The sequence below is a fragment of the Lynx rufus genome, unplaced genomic scaffold (assembly GCF_022079265.1).
Source record: "Lynx rufus isolate CCGP_SWC_20201006 ecotype Redwood Valley unplaced genomic scaffold, mLynRuf1.p SCAF_12, whole genome shotgun sequence".
Taxonomy (NCBI): domain Eukaryota; kingdom Metazoa; phylum Chordata; class Mammalia; order Carnivora; family Felidae; genus Lynx; species Lynx rufus.
In genome coordinates this window covers 66,202,626-66,217,412 of record NW_025814826.1, presented here as the reverse complement: position 1 = coordinate 66,217,412, position 14,787 = coordinate 66,202,626, and the positions used below count along the sequence as shown (strand labels likewise).

At 60.0% G+C, this 14,787-nt stretch overlaps 1 protein-coding gene across 5 annotated transcripts in view; it reads left to right on the top strand.

Annotated features, from left to right (window-relative positions):
* SLC45A4 (solute carrier family 45 member 4) overlaps nt 1–9,315 on the top strand; it is an 81,009-nt gene extending 71,694 nt beyond the window's left edge. For 4 of the 5 annotated variants that reach the window (XM_047074256.1, XM_047074254.1, XM_047074253.1 and 1 more), the window contains 5 exons: nt 1,880–2,059; nt 2,632–3,668; nt 4,272–4,371; nt 5,383–5,594; nt 7,531–9,315. In XM_047074256.1, coding sequence (XP_046930212.1) covers nt 1,880–2,059; nt 2,632–3,668; nt 4,272–4,371; nt 5,383–5,594; nt 7,531–7,890 — 1,889 coding nt within the window. In that variant the 3' untranslated portion in view covers nt 7,891–9,315. Of the gene's footprint in view, nt 1–1,879; nt 2,060–2,631; nt 3,669–4,271; nt 4,372–5,382; nt 5,595–7,342; nt 7,423–7,530 lie in introns of all 5 variants that reach the window. The other variant, XR_006961154.1, reaches the window with a different exon arrangement.
* The last annotated feature ends 5,472 nt before the right edge of the window (nt 9,316–14,787 follow it).

The window sequence follows — 14,787 nt, the reverse complement described above, 5'->3', positions numbered from 1 at the left end:
CTGCGTGTGGCTTTCTCCACAGAACACGCGTGGCGCCGAGACCGGCCGTCTGCGGCTTGGCCCGGCGCTTCCGGGGCTGGCCGGGCCCCGCCCCCGCCCCCGCCCCCGGGCACACTTGGCCCCGCTCGAGGAGCCGGGCCCCACGCAGCAAAGCCGTGGGAACCTGTTCACAGGGAAGCATTTCCTGTTGTGACCCAGCTTTTAATGCCTATCTGACACCACGTCCTGTTTCCAGCATCATTTCAGAAATTCTCTCTTTGTTTTCTCCTTTTCTCAGACTTGGTATTGAAAATGTCCAGACCCAGTTCGCTGCTTGTTTTTCTGCTTCGGGTACTCATGTTTTGTTCTGCCTTTTTTGTTGTTGTTTTGTTTTTAATTAAAGCAGCTGTATGTGGGAAAATAGTTGTTGCCCTGAGGGAGTCCGTCAAAACTGTTAAAAACAAAAACCTTGTTTTCTGGCAATGACTTTTGAAGACGGAGGCTTCATCTGGGTCTGACGTACGCGAGCTTGGCCCAGGTCTGCAGAAGGAAGTCAGTGATGTGGGAACACCCAGAACACCTTTTGGGGTAGCGAGAGCCACACCCAGTTACTCAGAGGCCTGTGTGGGGACAGGCTGGGGCCGAGGAAGGACCACCGCACCGGGCAGCACACGCTTCCCCGAGCTGCACCCAGCCACCTCGTGCGGGGCGGCCTCCTCCAGCCGCGACGTCTTATGGCCCCAAGGCCGGGGGTGCTGCTTTGCCGTCAGCTGTGGGCCCGGGGCTGCGGGCTGTCTCGGGCTGTCCCCTTCAGCCTGCAGATCGCGTGTCCCTTCGCCACTTTTACCCAGAGAGAAAGTCGTGTCTTTCTCCGAGGCCGTGTCTGTGGGGCGTTCTTGTGGGAACGTGGCGGTGCAGAGACTCGGGAGTCCGGCCCTTCGCCTGCTGCCCTGTCACTTGCCGTGCTCACGCTCTCCCGGGCATCCTCCCTGGGCCTCCTGTGCAGTGGGCTTGCTTGTGGCTGCAGCTAATATGTTCCCAGGTCCCAGGTCGTGTGCCTCTCCCCCGCCCCCCGCCAACCTCTACATCCTCGGGTACAGGGTGCCAGCCAGTCTTGGGGTTCAGGGCAGACTCCCCCGAGGCAGGTGCGACGCAGCGTGTGAACGTAGCTTCCTTTGGCCGCTTCCAGCCTACTTAGGGAAAGATTGTGCCAGAAGTGAGGTCACGTGCGTTGCTCCTCAGAGCTGCACCCAGGCCGCCCCGAGAATGCGCTTGAAACTCCCGGGGGAGGTGACGAGTGCTTCACGACTTCCGTCACCGGCACGCGGGACCGTTAGCCCGTGTTTCTGCTCGGGTTCCTTGGGTGCATTCTGACTTACGAAACAAGATCTGCGTTGGCCTTCGAGGCTTAATTTTCCTTAAAGCAAATTGGAAAGTAACCGCGACAGGCTCAAGCCATCCTCCTTCGGGAGGTGCGAAACCACAGTGCGCGCTTGGGGAGGCGCGTGTGGACGCCGGGGGAGGCCACTCACGCGCTCGGGATGCGCGGAAGGGGCGCCCCCCGCGGTGTGTGACTGTCACATGGACGCTCTGTCAGTGCTCTCAAACGTGGCCCTCCTTCGCCAGGGAAGGTGGGTAGAAGGACCGTTTTCCTCTTCGCCACCAAACGTAAACGTAAGTCAGCTCTCTCAGGTTCGCCGGACAGCCCGTGTGATGGGGGAGGAAAAAATAACCCAGCAGATAACAGAAATGGACAAAACAAAGCCCATCTTCTGTCCTGAAAGTCCGTGCCAGGGAGCACACCCGTTTCTGGCCAGGCGACAGTGTCCTCTGTCTCCTCTTGGAGGCGACTGTCTGCTCCGAGGGGCTGAGATCTGCCTACTCCCATGTGTTCGGTCAGGTCTGTCCCTCGGCGATGTCCCCAGCCGGCAGCCCATTGGCATCGTCCTCACCGTGCTGGGGGTGGTCATCCTGGATTTCAGCGCCGATGCGACCGAGGGCCCCATCCGTGCCTACCTGCTGGATGTGGTGGACAGTGAGGAGCAGGACATGGCCCTCAACATCCACGCCTTCTCTGCCGGTGAGAGCGCCCCCCACCCCTAGCCCTGGCCCTCACCCTCCCAGACCTCACCCAGTGGGGGTTGGCCGGGGGAGGCTGTTCCCAAGGCCCTCCTCCGCATATCGGGGGGGACTCGACGGCCTGCCGTGGCTTTACCTAGCCGCTGGTGGGCGAGGCGGCGGGCAGGCCGGTGCTAGTCTCTCCCTGCGTTTGGGTACCGTTCATATCCGTTGGGAACGGCAGCTTCCCGAGCTTAAGGGGTGTCAGTCAGTGCCGCCCGGAGTTGTGGGCAACCATCGGCTTCCTATCCTGGTGGATACCTGCTTCTGGTTCCTTAGGCAGGAGTCTCTTAGGTCAAAACGCCAGACCTAAGGTCAGCTGTAGTTTCTTGTCTTGTTTTTCCTCCCATTTTCTCACTTTCCAGCCCCCAAACTTGTGCTGACCCAGAACATAGCTATGAGTGGCGCCCTTGGCCTGTGATTAAGGGTGAAAGACCTTCTAGATCTTTCCTAGCCTCTCCTCTTCTTTCGGGAGGCGGTGCCAAGGCACCTTACACCGCTCACGGGCTTCCTCTGTCTCTCTCGCCTGCTCAGGCCTCGGCGGGGCCATCGGCTATGTGCTGGGGGGGCTGGACTGGACCCAGACCTTCTTGGGCGACTGGTTCCGGACGCAGAACCAGGTGCTTTTCTTCTTCGCGGCCATCATCTTTGTGGTGTCGGTGGCCCTGCACCTGTTCAGCATCGAGGAAGAGCAGTACAGCCCCCCGCAAGAGCGGGGTGGGGAGGCGGCCGGCACCCTGCCCCCCGCCGCCCGCGTGAATGTTCTGGATGGAGGCGTCGCCTTGTTCCCGGAGGAGGTGCAGTCCGAGCACGAGCTCTCCCTGGACTTCCTGGGTGTGGACATGGTGCGGAGCAAGAGCGACTCTGTGTTGCACGTGCCGGACGCTGCCCTGGACCTGGAACCCGAGCTGCCCTTCCTGCCCGACATCGAGCCCTCCATCTTCCACGACGGCTCCTACCCCAGCACCCCCCGCAGCAGCAGCCAGGAGCTTCCCTGGACCAGGCCGTACCGCCTGGCCTCCGTGCTCAGGGAAACCGCAAAGGAGGACGCGACGCTGCTCGATAATCACTTGAACGAAGCCACGGTCCCCAACGGGAGTGGCTCTCCCCCGAAGGACAGCCTCGGGGGCTACACCAGGGTGGCCCCGAAGCCCACGGCCGCGTCCGGCTCCATGAGGCGGCGGAGGCACATGTTCCACCGGCAGGCCTCCAGCACCTTCTCCTACTACGGCAAGATCGGGTCCAACTGCTACCGCTACCGACGGGCCAACGCCGTGGTCCTCATCAAGCCCTCGCGCAGCATGAGCGACCTGTACGACCTGCAGAAGCAGCAGCGGCAGCGGTGCCGGCACCGGAACCAGAGCGGGGCCACCACCTCCAGCGGGGACACGGAGAGCGAGGAGGGGGAGGGCGAGACCACCGTGCGGCTGCTCTGGCTGTCCATGCTCAAGATGCCCAAGGAGCTGACGCGGCTGTGCCTCTGCCACCTGCTCACCTGGTTCTCCGTCATCGCCGAGGCCGTCTTCTACACCGACTTCATGGGCCAGGTCATCTTCGAAGGGGACCCCAAGGTGAGTGCCCGGGGCCCCGCTTTGGGGCTGGGAGGGACGGCGACGTGGGGGCAGCCGGCAGTGCCGACGGCCCGGCGCACCGCGTCGGGGAGGCTGCGTCCGCTGCCCGCTCCCCCCTTGGTGCCCCGGCGCCCTTGCGGCCGGGGGGCAGGCCCACGGTGGGCATCGGCCAGCGCGTGCTCCTGGTGCCGTGGTTAGGGGTCCAGAAGGGCGTCACGGGGGAGGAGCCGCTCCCAGGCCCGATTGCCGTGCACAGACCCTGCCCCAGATGGTGGTGGCTGGGGACAGGGACCCGCCTCTGTCCCCTGTGGCCTGGCCCACGCCTGTGCTGTGTTGCCTGGAATTGGGCCAGACGGCCCCGCCTCCACGCGGTCCCTCACCCTCCAGCTGCCCTGCGGGGCAGGCGTGAGGCTGGGAGGGGTTGCAGACGCCACTGCGAGCGGCGGCCGTACTGTGGCGGAGCGTCCCATCATGGTAGTGTCTGTCGCTGGTTTCAAAGTAAATGGCTCGCCTGCAGTTGAGAGGGAAAGTGACTTCCTTTCCCCAAAGAGTATGGCGCGTGATTCCTGGCCGCCCTGATCCCCAATTTCATTTCTGGAACAGGCCCCCTCCAACTCGACCGCCTGGCAGGCCTACAACGCCGGCGTGAAGTTGGGGTGCTGGGGCCTGGTGATTTACGCGGCCACCGGCGCGATCTGCTCAGGTAAGCGGTCCCCACGTGGGGGCAACAGCGTCCTGCACCTGAGAGTCTAGGATGGGGCGTCCCGAGATCCCACACGGGCTGCCCTCCGCGTGCTAGTTCCTGTCCAGGGGTTCCTCAGACGGGGGGGCTCTGGACAGGGCCAGGCTCGGGGCGATGGTGGGCCTGCAGGAGCTGTCCCCGTGAGCCTGGGAGTGGAGGCGTGAGGCGTGTTTGGGGCCTGCGGCTGTGGGAGCAGCCTGTCGCAGAGCAGAGGCCTTTCCCTGGAGGTGTGGTTTTGTCTGTGAGGAGGGAGGGGACAGGCTTCGCTCCTGGGAGCAGCGCACCCTGGCACACGTTCTGGACGTGGGCGCAGTCGGGGTCGGGGGTCTCCTAACCAGGTCTGGTCTGGGTCCTGCCCACTCTCTACTCCAAACCGTGGAGGAGGCCTCCAGCTTCCTGTCAGCCCAGCCTGGACTTGAGGGTTTCCAAGGTCAAGGCCACAAGGCAGCGGGAAGCCAGCCTGACCAACAGGCAGCACCGTCCGTGCTCTGTCAGAGGAGTTCCCAGGAAGGCACCGGAGACACTTCGTGGGGGAGGTGACATTAAGCCGTTGGGTCAGGAAGAGTGAGCAGGAGTCCGTCCATCTGGACCCAGGCTTCTCCTGTGAGGAAACGAGCCACAACTTGAGATTCCAAATCAAGACTGGGCATGAGGCTGGCGAAGGCCAGCGAATGGGTCTGGACTGGTGGGAAGGGTCTGGGCCCAAGCCGGCCTGCAGGGCAGAAAGAGGCTGCGGGCCCTGGGACCCGGAGGGCGGACTTCCTTCTGAGATGCTGGAGCCCCCGGGAGTTGAAGGAGGCACAAGGGCGAGCTGCGAGCGTGGTGGGGGCCAGCGGGCAGCGGTGTGGTGGGAGGAGGGCCTCGGGGTGGCAGAGGTGGCCGGGAACAGTGGAGGGAGCCCGGCAGGAGTGAGGCGAGTCTCCGGCTGAGGGCCTTGTCGGTCACTGTCCCGTGGCCACGCTGTTTCCACAGCCCTGTTACAGAAGTACTTGGACAACTACGACCTGAGCATCAGGGTCATCTACGTGCTGGGGACGCTGGGTTTCTCCATCGGCACGGCCGTGATGGCCATGTTCGCCGACGTCTACGTCGCCATGATCATGATCAGCACCATGGGCATCGTCTCCATGAGCATCTCCTACTGCCCCTACGCTCTGCTCGGGCAGTACCACGACATCAAGGAGGTGCGTCCTGGGGGCGGCGGGTGGGAGGGGTGCCGTGGATGAGGCACTGGGGCGCAAGGTCACCCGCCTGAAAGGTACACCAGGTCAGAGCGTCACACCCATTCAGCTCCAAAGCCCACGCTCGTTCTCCACTCATCTGTAGGCAGAGCTCCGCACCTTGCACTTGGGAGACATTTGGGGTACGGACGATCCCCCGCCCCGGTCTTTGGTCCTGAAGGGACCGGCGAAGCTGCCACCTGCTCGGGTCGGTCCGGGGCACAGGCTTCCTGGCTACAAAGGTCTGCTCCTGCAGTGGCCTGGCCCACCTGGCACCTGCCTGGAGGCGTCGGTTGCCTCTTGAGGGATTTGGGTCGGGCACCTAGGAGGCTGCCTGCCCCCTAATATCCCCTCACAGACGCCTGCGGAGGGGAGCTGGGCCAGCATGTCCCGTCCAGTAGAGCGTGAGCCGCCTGGGTCGGTCCGCATTGGAGTGGCTGTGTGTAAACAGGGAGGAAAGAGGTGAAGTCCCTTCAGCAGCATAGTCTTGTTATCTCAGCACCTCCAAAACCGTTATTCCCACGTGCATACAGTACCTCTCATTTCAGACCAGCCGTCTTTCACAGTGCTCAGTGGCCTCAGTGCAGGTGTAGACCATGACCCTGAAAGTGAAGGAAGAAACCCCAAAAAGCTCCTGTTTCTTGCCCTCTGCACCTAGACTGTGTTTAATCTTCCCTTGGGCAATTATAAAAGCAAAATTAATCCACCGTGATTAGGTACCTGCCAAATACCAAACTAACGAAAATCGAAATCACAGCGTTATTTGTTAAATAAGCTCTTGGGTCAGAGTATATCACGTGACTACAGAAAAAGAGCACAGGTTGGAAATGAACAGCTCAGTGGAGTTTTGGGCAACAAATTTGAAAAAACGGCGCAGACCAGGCAGCCGAGTGACGCTGGCCCTCGGCCCAGCGGCTGTAGCACCACGCGGCCCCCTGGCCAGTGTCTGAACCTTTTGTGCCTGGAACGTCTGCTGTTACTTCACACCCGTGCTTCCCTCCCGTGCTTGCAGAGGGCGGTTCTTTACTCCTTTGCCCCTGGCACCGAATGGCCGCGGGTATCGCCCTGTTCCGCTGGCGGTGGCATTGGCGGCGCCCTCGTCCCGTGCGCGCTTGCGGTCCGCCTGGGATGCAGGGTGCGTGTGTGTGGTTTGAGGCAGAAGAGTGTGACCTCGTTCTCCCGCGGACGGGTAGCCGCTTAACGTTAAGGGTCACGTGGTCCCCACCCGCACTCTGGTGGCATCCTTGTCCTACGTCGGGTCCCCATCGGGGGTGGGGGGGGGTGGTGTTTCTGCTCCCTGTATCTCTTCCGTCGGTCGGTCTGTCCTCAGACGAGGGTTACCCTGTTCTAAGTCGTTTTGTGATAAGACCCAGGAGCTGGTAGTGTGCGTCCTCCAGTTTTGTTCTTCCTTAAGATCGTCTTGGGCGTTCTTGACCCCTGACTTTTCATCTAAATGTTTAGAATCAGCTTCTGGGCTTAATTGGAAACACACTGATCGCATAGATCAATTTTGGGGAGATTCAAAAACATTCCAGTGATGAGCCTTTCTGTCCATAGATAGGGTATGTTTTTCTGTTAATTCTTACAGCATACCGATAGATTCTCTTGGACTTCATTTCCAATCACATCATCCGCGTATAATGAGATTCATTTTTTCTTTTCCAATCCTTAATACGTTTTATTTATTTTCCTTGCCTTATTGCAATGGCCAGAACCTCCAATACAGTGTTGAATAGAAGTGGGACGGGGTCGGGGAGACAGGCTGAGTGGTCGCCAAGCAGCTGAGAGGAAGGCAAGTTGCGTTTCCAGACTCTTCTGAGCTAATATTCAAGCCACGGGCATGTTGGCTGATGGTTCGACCGCCCCACGGCCCTCACTGTCCCGCTCTCTTCTCTTGCAGTACGTCCACCACAGCCCTGGGAGCTCCAAGCGTGGCTTTGGCATAGACTGTGCCATCCTCTCCTGCCAGGTGTACATCTCCCAGATCCTGGTGGCGTCCGCCCTCGGGGGTGTGGTCGACGCCGTCGGGACCGTGCGCGTCATCCCCATGGTGGCCTCCGTGGGCTCTTTCTTGGGCTTCCTGACGGCCACGTTCCTGGTGATCTACCCAGACGTGTCGGTAGAGGTCAAGGAGGAGCAGAAAGGCCTGTCTTCCCAGCCTTCGGGGGAGAGCGGGGGCGGCGGCGAGAAGCCCACCGTCCTGAGGCTGACCAGGAAGGAGGGCCAGCCGAGGAAGGTGGAGACGGAGTCGATGGTCTGAGCCTCACCCCTGCGCGCACACATTCCAGGGGGGGTGGCGGGCGGGGCGGTCGCCGTTGCTTTGGTGGCCGCGCTCGAGCCCGAGTTCCTTCGCGAGACGGGTGGAGACGCGGTAGCTGTAGGGTAGGGTCGGGCCGCTAGGCAAAAACACCACGCTAATTACTTTGTCCACGATTAAAGAAAATCATTTGAAATCTTTTTTTTTTTTTTTTTAATTGAAAGAGATCTTGTAATTTCACCTCTTTCATTCTGCAGGTATATTATTCTGCATGTTTTTAAATTATCAACCAGATTTACAATAGCGACAAGCAGTTTAGAGAAAAATAAGATGTTCATTTCTAAGGTTACAATTGAAAACCAAAATAACCTGCTGTCCTCGGCCGTTTGTTACCTGAGTACTCCAGGTGGCAGTCACGCAGTCCGGGACTAAAATCTCTTTATCACGTTCTCTCTGGACGCCTGCAGGTATCTGGACTTTCTGTCAGATCTCCTGTCTTGTTGGTGCTGCAGCTATTGGAGAGTATTTTCCTTTATGATTATTTTAGAAGAAAAGTTTTCCTTTCAAAACTGGTTTTCTTAGGAGAAACAGCATTTCCTCTTGTCCTCAGAGATTCTGACAGATGGTGCGTGGGGCAGCCCTGCCTCTGGGCAGCGGGAGGCGGCGGCCGCCCCCCACCAGCGCCCGGGGGAGGCAGGGCCCAGGCAGGTGCACGCGCGTGTCCGTGCCCCGACCCCCGACCCCCGACCCCCCGGCCCCCCGACCCCCCGACCCCGTCGTCTTTGTCCGAAGCTCCCCGGAGAGGTTGTGGGCTCTTCATTGCACTTTGACTCGTGTTTAAACCGTTTGCTGGGGAAATCATGAGGGCAGAGCTCCAGGAGTGGCCTCGCCCCCTGGGTCCTGCCGCCAGGCCTACCTCGGGTGTGTGGGACGGCGGCCCCGGGCGTGTGAGCTCCTGCTGGGCCGCCTCTGACCTCTTCTGACCTCTTCGCCTGCTCACCCCGCTTGACGCCGGAACCCGAACGGTCGCCAGGTGTCCGGGACGGAAGGAAGGGCCGCCCCCCCGGAGGACTCTGCCCCGTTTCTGCTTTCCGCGTATGAGCCAGACGCGGACTTTGGGGAAGTGCGGTCATCAGATGCTGCAGCTACTTGGAAATGCTTTTCAAACCACAGTCTCTTTATAACTCAGCGGTTTCTGCTTCTCTTACTTGGAATGGTCAGTCTAAGCCTCCTGGTGTCACCTGGACACAGACAGTGGTGATACTTCGCTGCCTCAAGTTTTTTTAAGTAAAGAACTTTAAGATGCATGAGGAACCATGCTGCAATATGATCATTCTAAAGCAAATATATATCTATATATATATATTTCAAGATGAGACTAAGCAGTTTTTAAATAAATTACTTGAATTTTCTGTGTATTCAAAAGAATGGCTGTGTAGCGTACTTGGCCGGCCCCTGGTCGTGCCGCGCCTCCTGGCCGCCGGTGACGCGTGCGGGTTGTGTCTTGTGTCTGTGGAGCTGTGGCGCCTGCCCGCGTCGGTCCCCTTCCACGCAGGAGCCCCGGACCTCAGAGAACCGGCATGAAGATGTGAGCGTTTTCTCTGTGTTCAGACCCGCTGGCCTCGTGAACGTTGAGCTCCAACGGGGAATGTCCGTCGTGCCGCTGGAAGGTGCCGGCATCGACGCGAAGCGCCAGCCACTCGCGTGAGCCCCCCTGCCAGGCGCCGTTGGCGGGTCCCCGTTTGCAGCTCGACCTGTGTCCCCCGATGGCCCTGCGGCGGTGGGTCCTCCCGCTTTGGTTCTCGGGGACCGTGGTTGGGGGTCTTCCGACAGCCAGAAGAGTGGGCGGCGGGGGGTATACGGGTGGGGGGAGAAGGGCCCCGAATCAAGATCTGACATGAACCAAACGCCTGCCGCGGCCCCCCCTCCCCCGCCACCCGCCTTCCTTCACCTGTGGCCGGTGCTCACAGACGGCTGGACGCGAGGGGCTTGGCTGGGACTTGGTTTTTAGGTGCGAGGGGCTCAGGGTGGGACCACCATTGAGAACGCAGGTTAACTCTGGAGATCCCAGCCTTAAACTTCCCCGTGATCTGAAACAGCAAAGCCCCCAAAGAACACTTCGTTGAAGCCACTGTCCGAAGGGTAGTCGTGCGCCCCTCCCGGCGACAGCACGGGGCACACACACCTCGGCGCAGAAGGAAGGTGGTTGCGCTTCAGCGGAGATTTAAAGGTTTTGAAGCCGTTTGGGTGTTGATGACCGGGGTGTCTTACTCCTACTCCGTAGGTCCGGTCTGTGCACAGACCTGCGAGGGGAGGGACGCACCTTGTGGTTTGGATCAGAGGCGGTCCCCGCAGCTGCCTTCCTGGGCCCTTGCTCCGGGTGTGAACACGGAGGTGCGCCTCCGCCCTCCCTTGCAGGGACTCGGAAGCCTGAGTGTCTTCACCTGTGTCTTAAGAGCTGAGGGGACTGGCTGTTTGCACGCTGTGGCTGGTGTGCACCCCGGGGGCGTGTGTCTCGTAAGGCCATACGTTCCTCAGGCGGACACGGGGGGGGGGGGGGGACCCTCAGCCCGGTGACTCGGAGGATTCTGTGTCTGGTGGCTGGACAGGCCGCGAGCGCCCATGGGGTGGGCCTGCAGGTGTGGGTGCCGGGGACAGGCGGAGCCGACCTGGCGGTGGCCCCAGGGTTTGTGGGCACGGGTCAGAGGGCTCTGAGCACGGTCAGCAGGCGTTCGGTTTAGCTGCCTGCCATGTAGTGTAGACGGGCTTGTTGCATGTAGAAGTCAGCTGAGGAAAGGATCTCTCCCGGAAATGACCCACACACGTGCAGCTGAGGTCTTTATCCTCTGCTGGAGCGTGTGCGGGGAGGAAGGCCTGCCCGTGCACCCCTCCGTCCCTGCTCCATGGGCAGAGGGCCCTTGTGACCTTCCGGGTGGCTGGAGGGCCGAGCGTGCCAGCCGCTGTCCGCTGCCCCTCAGACGCCCGCCCTTGAAGGTCCTGGAGCCTCCGGGGGCCACGCTGGGGGAGTGCTGAGACCAGTGTTCCCTGAAGGTGGGCAGGCCGGACGGCCAGGCCCTCATCAGAGGCTCGGAGGCTGCAGACAGTGCTCAGGTCCCTTTCTTAAAGGTACCAGGGGGTCTCCTGCCCCCAGATCCCCAAAGTGGAAGCTCTCCGAGGGGCCATACAAAGCAAGGCTCTCCCTCCAGCCTCCCCAGGTGACACAGGCCCCGCCTGGCAGCCTGCGATGCTCACGTGGCATGTTTGGAAAGTACTTCGCAAGGTACCAACTGTTCTGTGTCTAATGGTTCACGCAGCAGCTCGGACGGGTGACGCCTGTCACAGACCAAGTTTGTAAAACACACAGCAGGTCACGTTGGGAAAGACACACCCAGACGTCCCTTGCCCCAGGCCGCGGCTTCTCCCCGAGCTCCTGTCCACCTTCAGTGAGGCGGGTGCCCTTGCGGCTGGTCCCCCCCCCTTCGGGAGGTCGCCGCTGTCTTCTTCGTGTTGTATCTGCAGGCGGCTGCTTCGGAGACGGGCCATCCATCTTCCTACTGGCTTCCGGGCCGGGAGGGGCTGCCCCGATGGCCCCCTCCCTGGGCGCTCCTGAGGGGCAGCCAGCGGGGTACGTGGCCCAGCAGCCACTGGGAGCGGTCGGCTCAGCACAGCCCTGGACACCTGTCACATTACCTTCTCAGGAAGCCAGCTGCCACCTTCCTGGCCCAAACCCCCAGCCTGGCGACGGGGACCTCCTGGAGAGCGGAGTGCCCAACTTGCCCCCCCCCCCCCGCCATCTGCCGAATCCCCTTGCCCTCCACGTGCTGCGGACCGAGACTGTCTCTTGGTGGCAGAAGGACCTGCTTGTCGGAAATGCCTCTTGTTACCAGAGACACTCCCCAGGCATCTCGGAACAAAACTATTTAGTTCCATTGTGAACTGGCCACGGGACAACTTGTTTTTATCAACTTATTAAGTTGGAGCACTGTAACAGCTCTTGCTGATTTAGCAACGACGTCGTGTGTGTGTTAAACACACGTTTTATGGGGAAAGGGGATCATAAAGCAGAGTGTAGTGTCGCACGTTAACCCTTCCATCCGGTGGCCGGAGTGGCCTGGTGTGTGTGTGTGTGTGTCCCTGCACAGAGTCTCTGGTTCTGTGCTTGTTTTCAGGTATATACTCGGCTTGTGTGTTCATTTCTGTTGTGCACGTGGTTCTGTTTGTGGAACGCTCTGCCTCCTCCTGGCCTGTGACCAGGGCCCCCCTGTGTCTGTTTTGCTGTCACTCTGTGGTTAAATCGTAATAAACTTTTCCCTACCAGGTGACCATGTGGGTGTGTCTGTGTCACTGACCCAGGGCCCCTCCCTGTGTCTGGGCTGGGGACCCGGGGCTGCCCCTGCCCACCCCCCAGCCGGCGTGAGCCCCAAGGCTTGCCAGTAAGTGTGGACTGAGTATGGGCCCCTGAAGTCTCCAGAATCCCGGCCCCCGAGTTCACAAACCTGGGGGCCCACGTTGGAGCCCCAGCAGAGGCCTCACTCAGCCCCCCCCCCCCCCCCCCCCCCCCCCCCCCCCCCCCGCCAAGTCCAGCTCCCTCTGCCAGAGCTGAGGAGGTCTCGGCTCTGCCCGCCTCTCCTGGTCCAGGTTGAGGGCTCTGGCGGAGCCTGCCCGGGAGGACGCCCACCCCGTGTGCTGCATGGCTGGTCACGTGTCACTGGCCCTGTCAGGGCCCATCCAGTGCTAGGGCCCCGGGCCGCCGTGGCCGCACGTCTGGCGGGCACCTCCGGCCACACAGGTAAGCAGCCAGGCCGCTGGGCTGGGGTGTCTGCACCTCAGGCCGGGTGGGGCCCTGCTTTGCGGAAGCTGCTGCCACCCCTGCTCGGCCCCGGAGGAAATGGGGCGGGGGGGGGGGGGGGGCTGGCCCAAGGCCGCCTCTGAGCCGGGACCACAGGTTGGTTGGTTCAAAGGCTCCCCCACGGCGGGGGCGGGGGCGGGGGCGGGGCTGAGGGGAGAGGAGCGCCGCCAGAGGGGCCGGTGGCCGCAGAGCCGGCGCGCAGGGCTCCTGCGCGCCCGCAAGCCACGGCGCCCCCTGCCGCCCACAGGCCGCGCCGCCCCCTTCGCGCCACCGCAGAATCGGCTGTTTCCACAAAAACGCAGGCACGGCAGGGTTTGCAGTCTGCGTGTTCTGTTTAGCGGGATATTTAATCATCTTGTTAGCACATGTAGGTCTGCGACTTTTATTTTTATTTTAGAGAGCGCGAGCAGGGGCGGGGCAGAGGGGGAGAGAGAATCCCAAGCAGGCTCCGAGCTCAGCGCGGTGCTGTTGCAGGGCTCCATCCCACAAAGCTGGGATCACGACCTGAGCCAAAATCAAGAATCGGATGCTCAACCGACTGAGCCATTCAGGTGGCTAGGGGCACTACATCCTTCTAACAGGATAACCGGGGGTGGGTGTTTGTTAGAAAGTGATGTTTTCTTTATCTGTTTACCTGTGTATATCACATGCATCTTTCTAAAGACACAGCAGTAATGTAATTTTTCTGGGTGGCGCGCTTGAGGATTTTCCTGGGCAGAGTGGGACACCTCAAGTAGGGTGTATGTAGACAAGAACAGTTTGTGAAAAGAGCTCAATGATTCATGAGGTCGCACGGCTGGCTGTTAACTCAGTCTGGAGAACACATCAGCTGTAATCATCAGCTTTTTATTTGCTTCCATTTGCACGGCTCTTTTCATCATTGTGGTACTTGGTTCTTCCAACAAATGGAGGGGAGGAGACCGTATTATAATTTTTAGGTCAGGAAACCGCTCTGGGAGATACCGAAAGGTGGACAGTGTCATATTCCAGGCTCTTAGAAGTGAAAGGAAACATATACACACATACACTCAGTCAGACAAGGGCGGAGTCCTGGAGGGACGGAAAGCAGACAGAATCCGATGGAACAAGGAGGCGCGATCTGAAGTGCTCGCGGTGCCGAGCAGAGGTAGAGGATCCCTGAAGAGGGGGATCCGGAGGCAACTGACATACCCCACCCCGGTCCACCTGTTGGAAGGCGGTCCTCCAGGAATAGGCACAGGAGACTCGGGACCTGGCTGGGTCTACACCGTACAGAGTGAGTAGAGATTTGGCATCATCTTGTCCATGTGACAAGATTTGTGTGTGTGTGTGTGTTAAAAATTAGCTTTATTCGGGTATAATTTACATGCAATAAGATTGACCGGCTTTATTTTTATTTTAAAAAATCATTTTAAGAAATTAAAATTGTTTTAAATCTAGCGAGCGAGCGTGCACGTGCAAGTGGCGGAGGGGCAGAGGGAGAGGGAGAGAGAATCCTAAGCAGGTTGTGTGCACGGTCACCGTGTGGGCTCACACTCACCAACTGTGGGATCATGACATGAGCCGAAATCAAGAGTCGGACGCTCGAGCGCCTGAGCCACCCAGGCGTCCCCAAGATTGACCAGTATTAAATGCACAACTTGGTACGTTGGGATGAACGTAATGGCATCCACCTCTGTAATCGTGATCTATAGTGACTCAAAAGCTTGCACGTACGCACAGCTGTGGTATAAGCCAGTAGTTTCGAACACGCCAAGGGGTGCGCCCCAGAGAAAGTGCAAACACGTGTTCAGGCAAAAACCTCCACACACACGTTCACGGCAACACGTGCTCCCTGTCGTAGGCATGCCTCCTGCCACCTCTCACGTGTAACAACCACGGATCTGCTCTGCGTCACCACCATCGTTGCCTCGAGTTCGTGGACGTGGAATCACACGGCGGGGACGGCTTTTGTGCACAGTTTCTCTCGTTCTGTATAGAATTTTTGAGACCCACGTAATTTCAGGTATCATTACTTTGATGAGGGCCCCGGTAAACGAGCATGCCACCCCGTGTGCTTATCCATTCAGCTC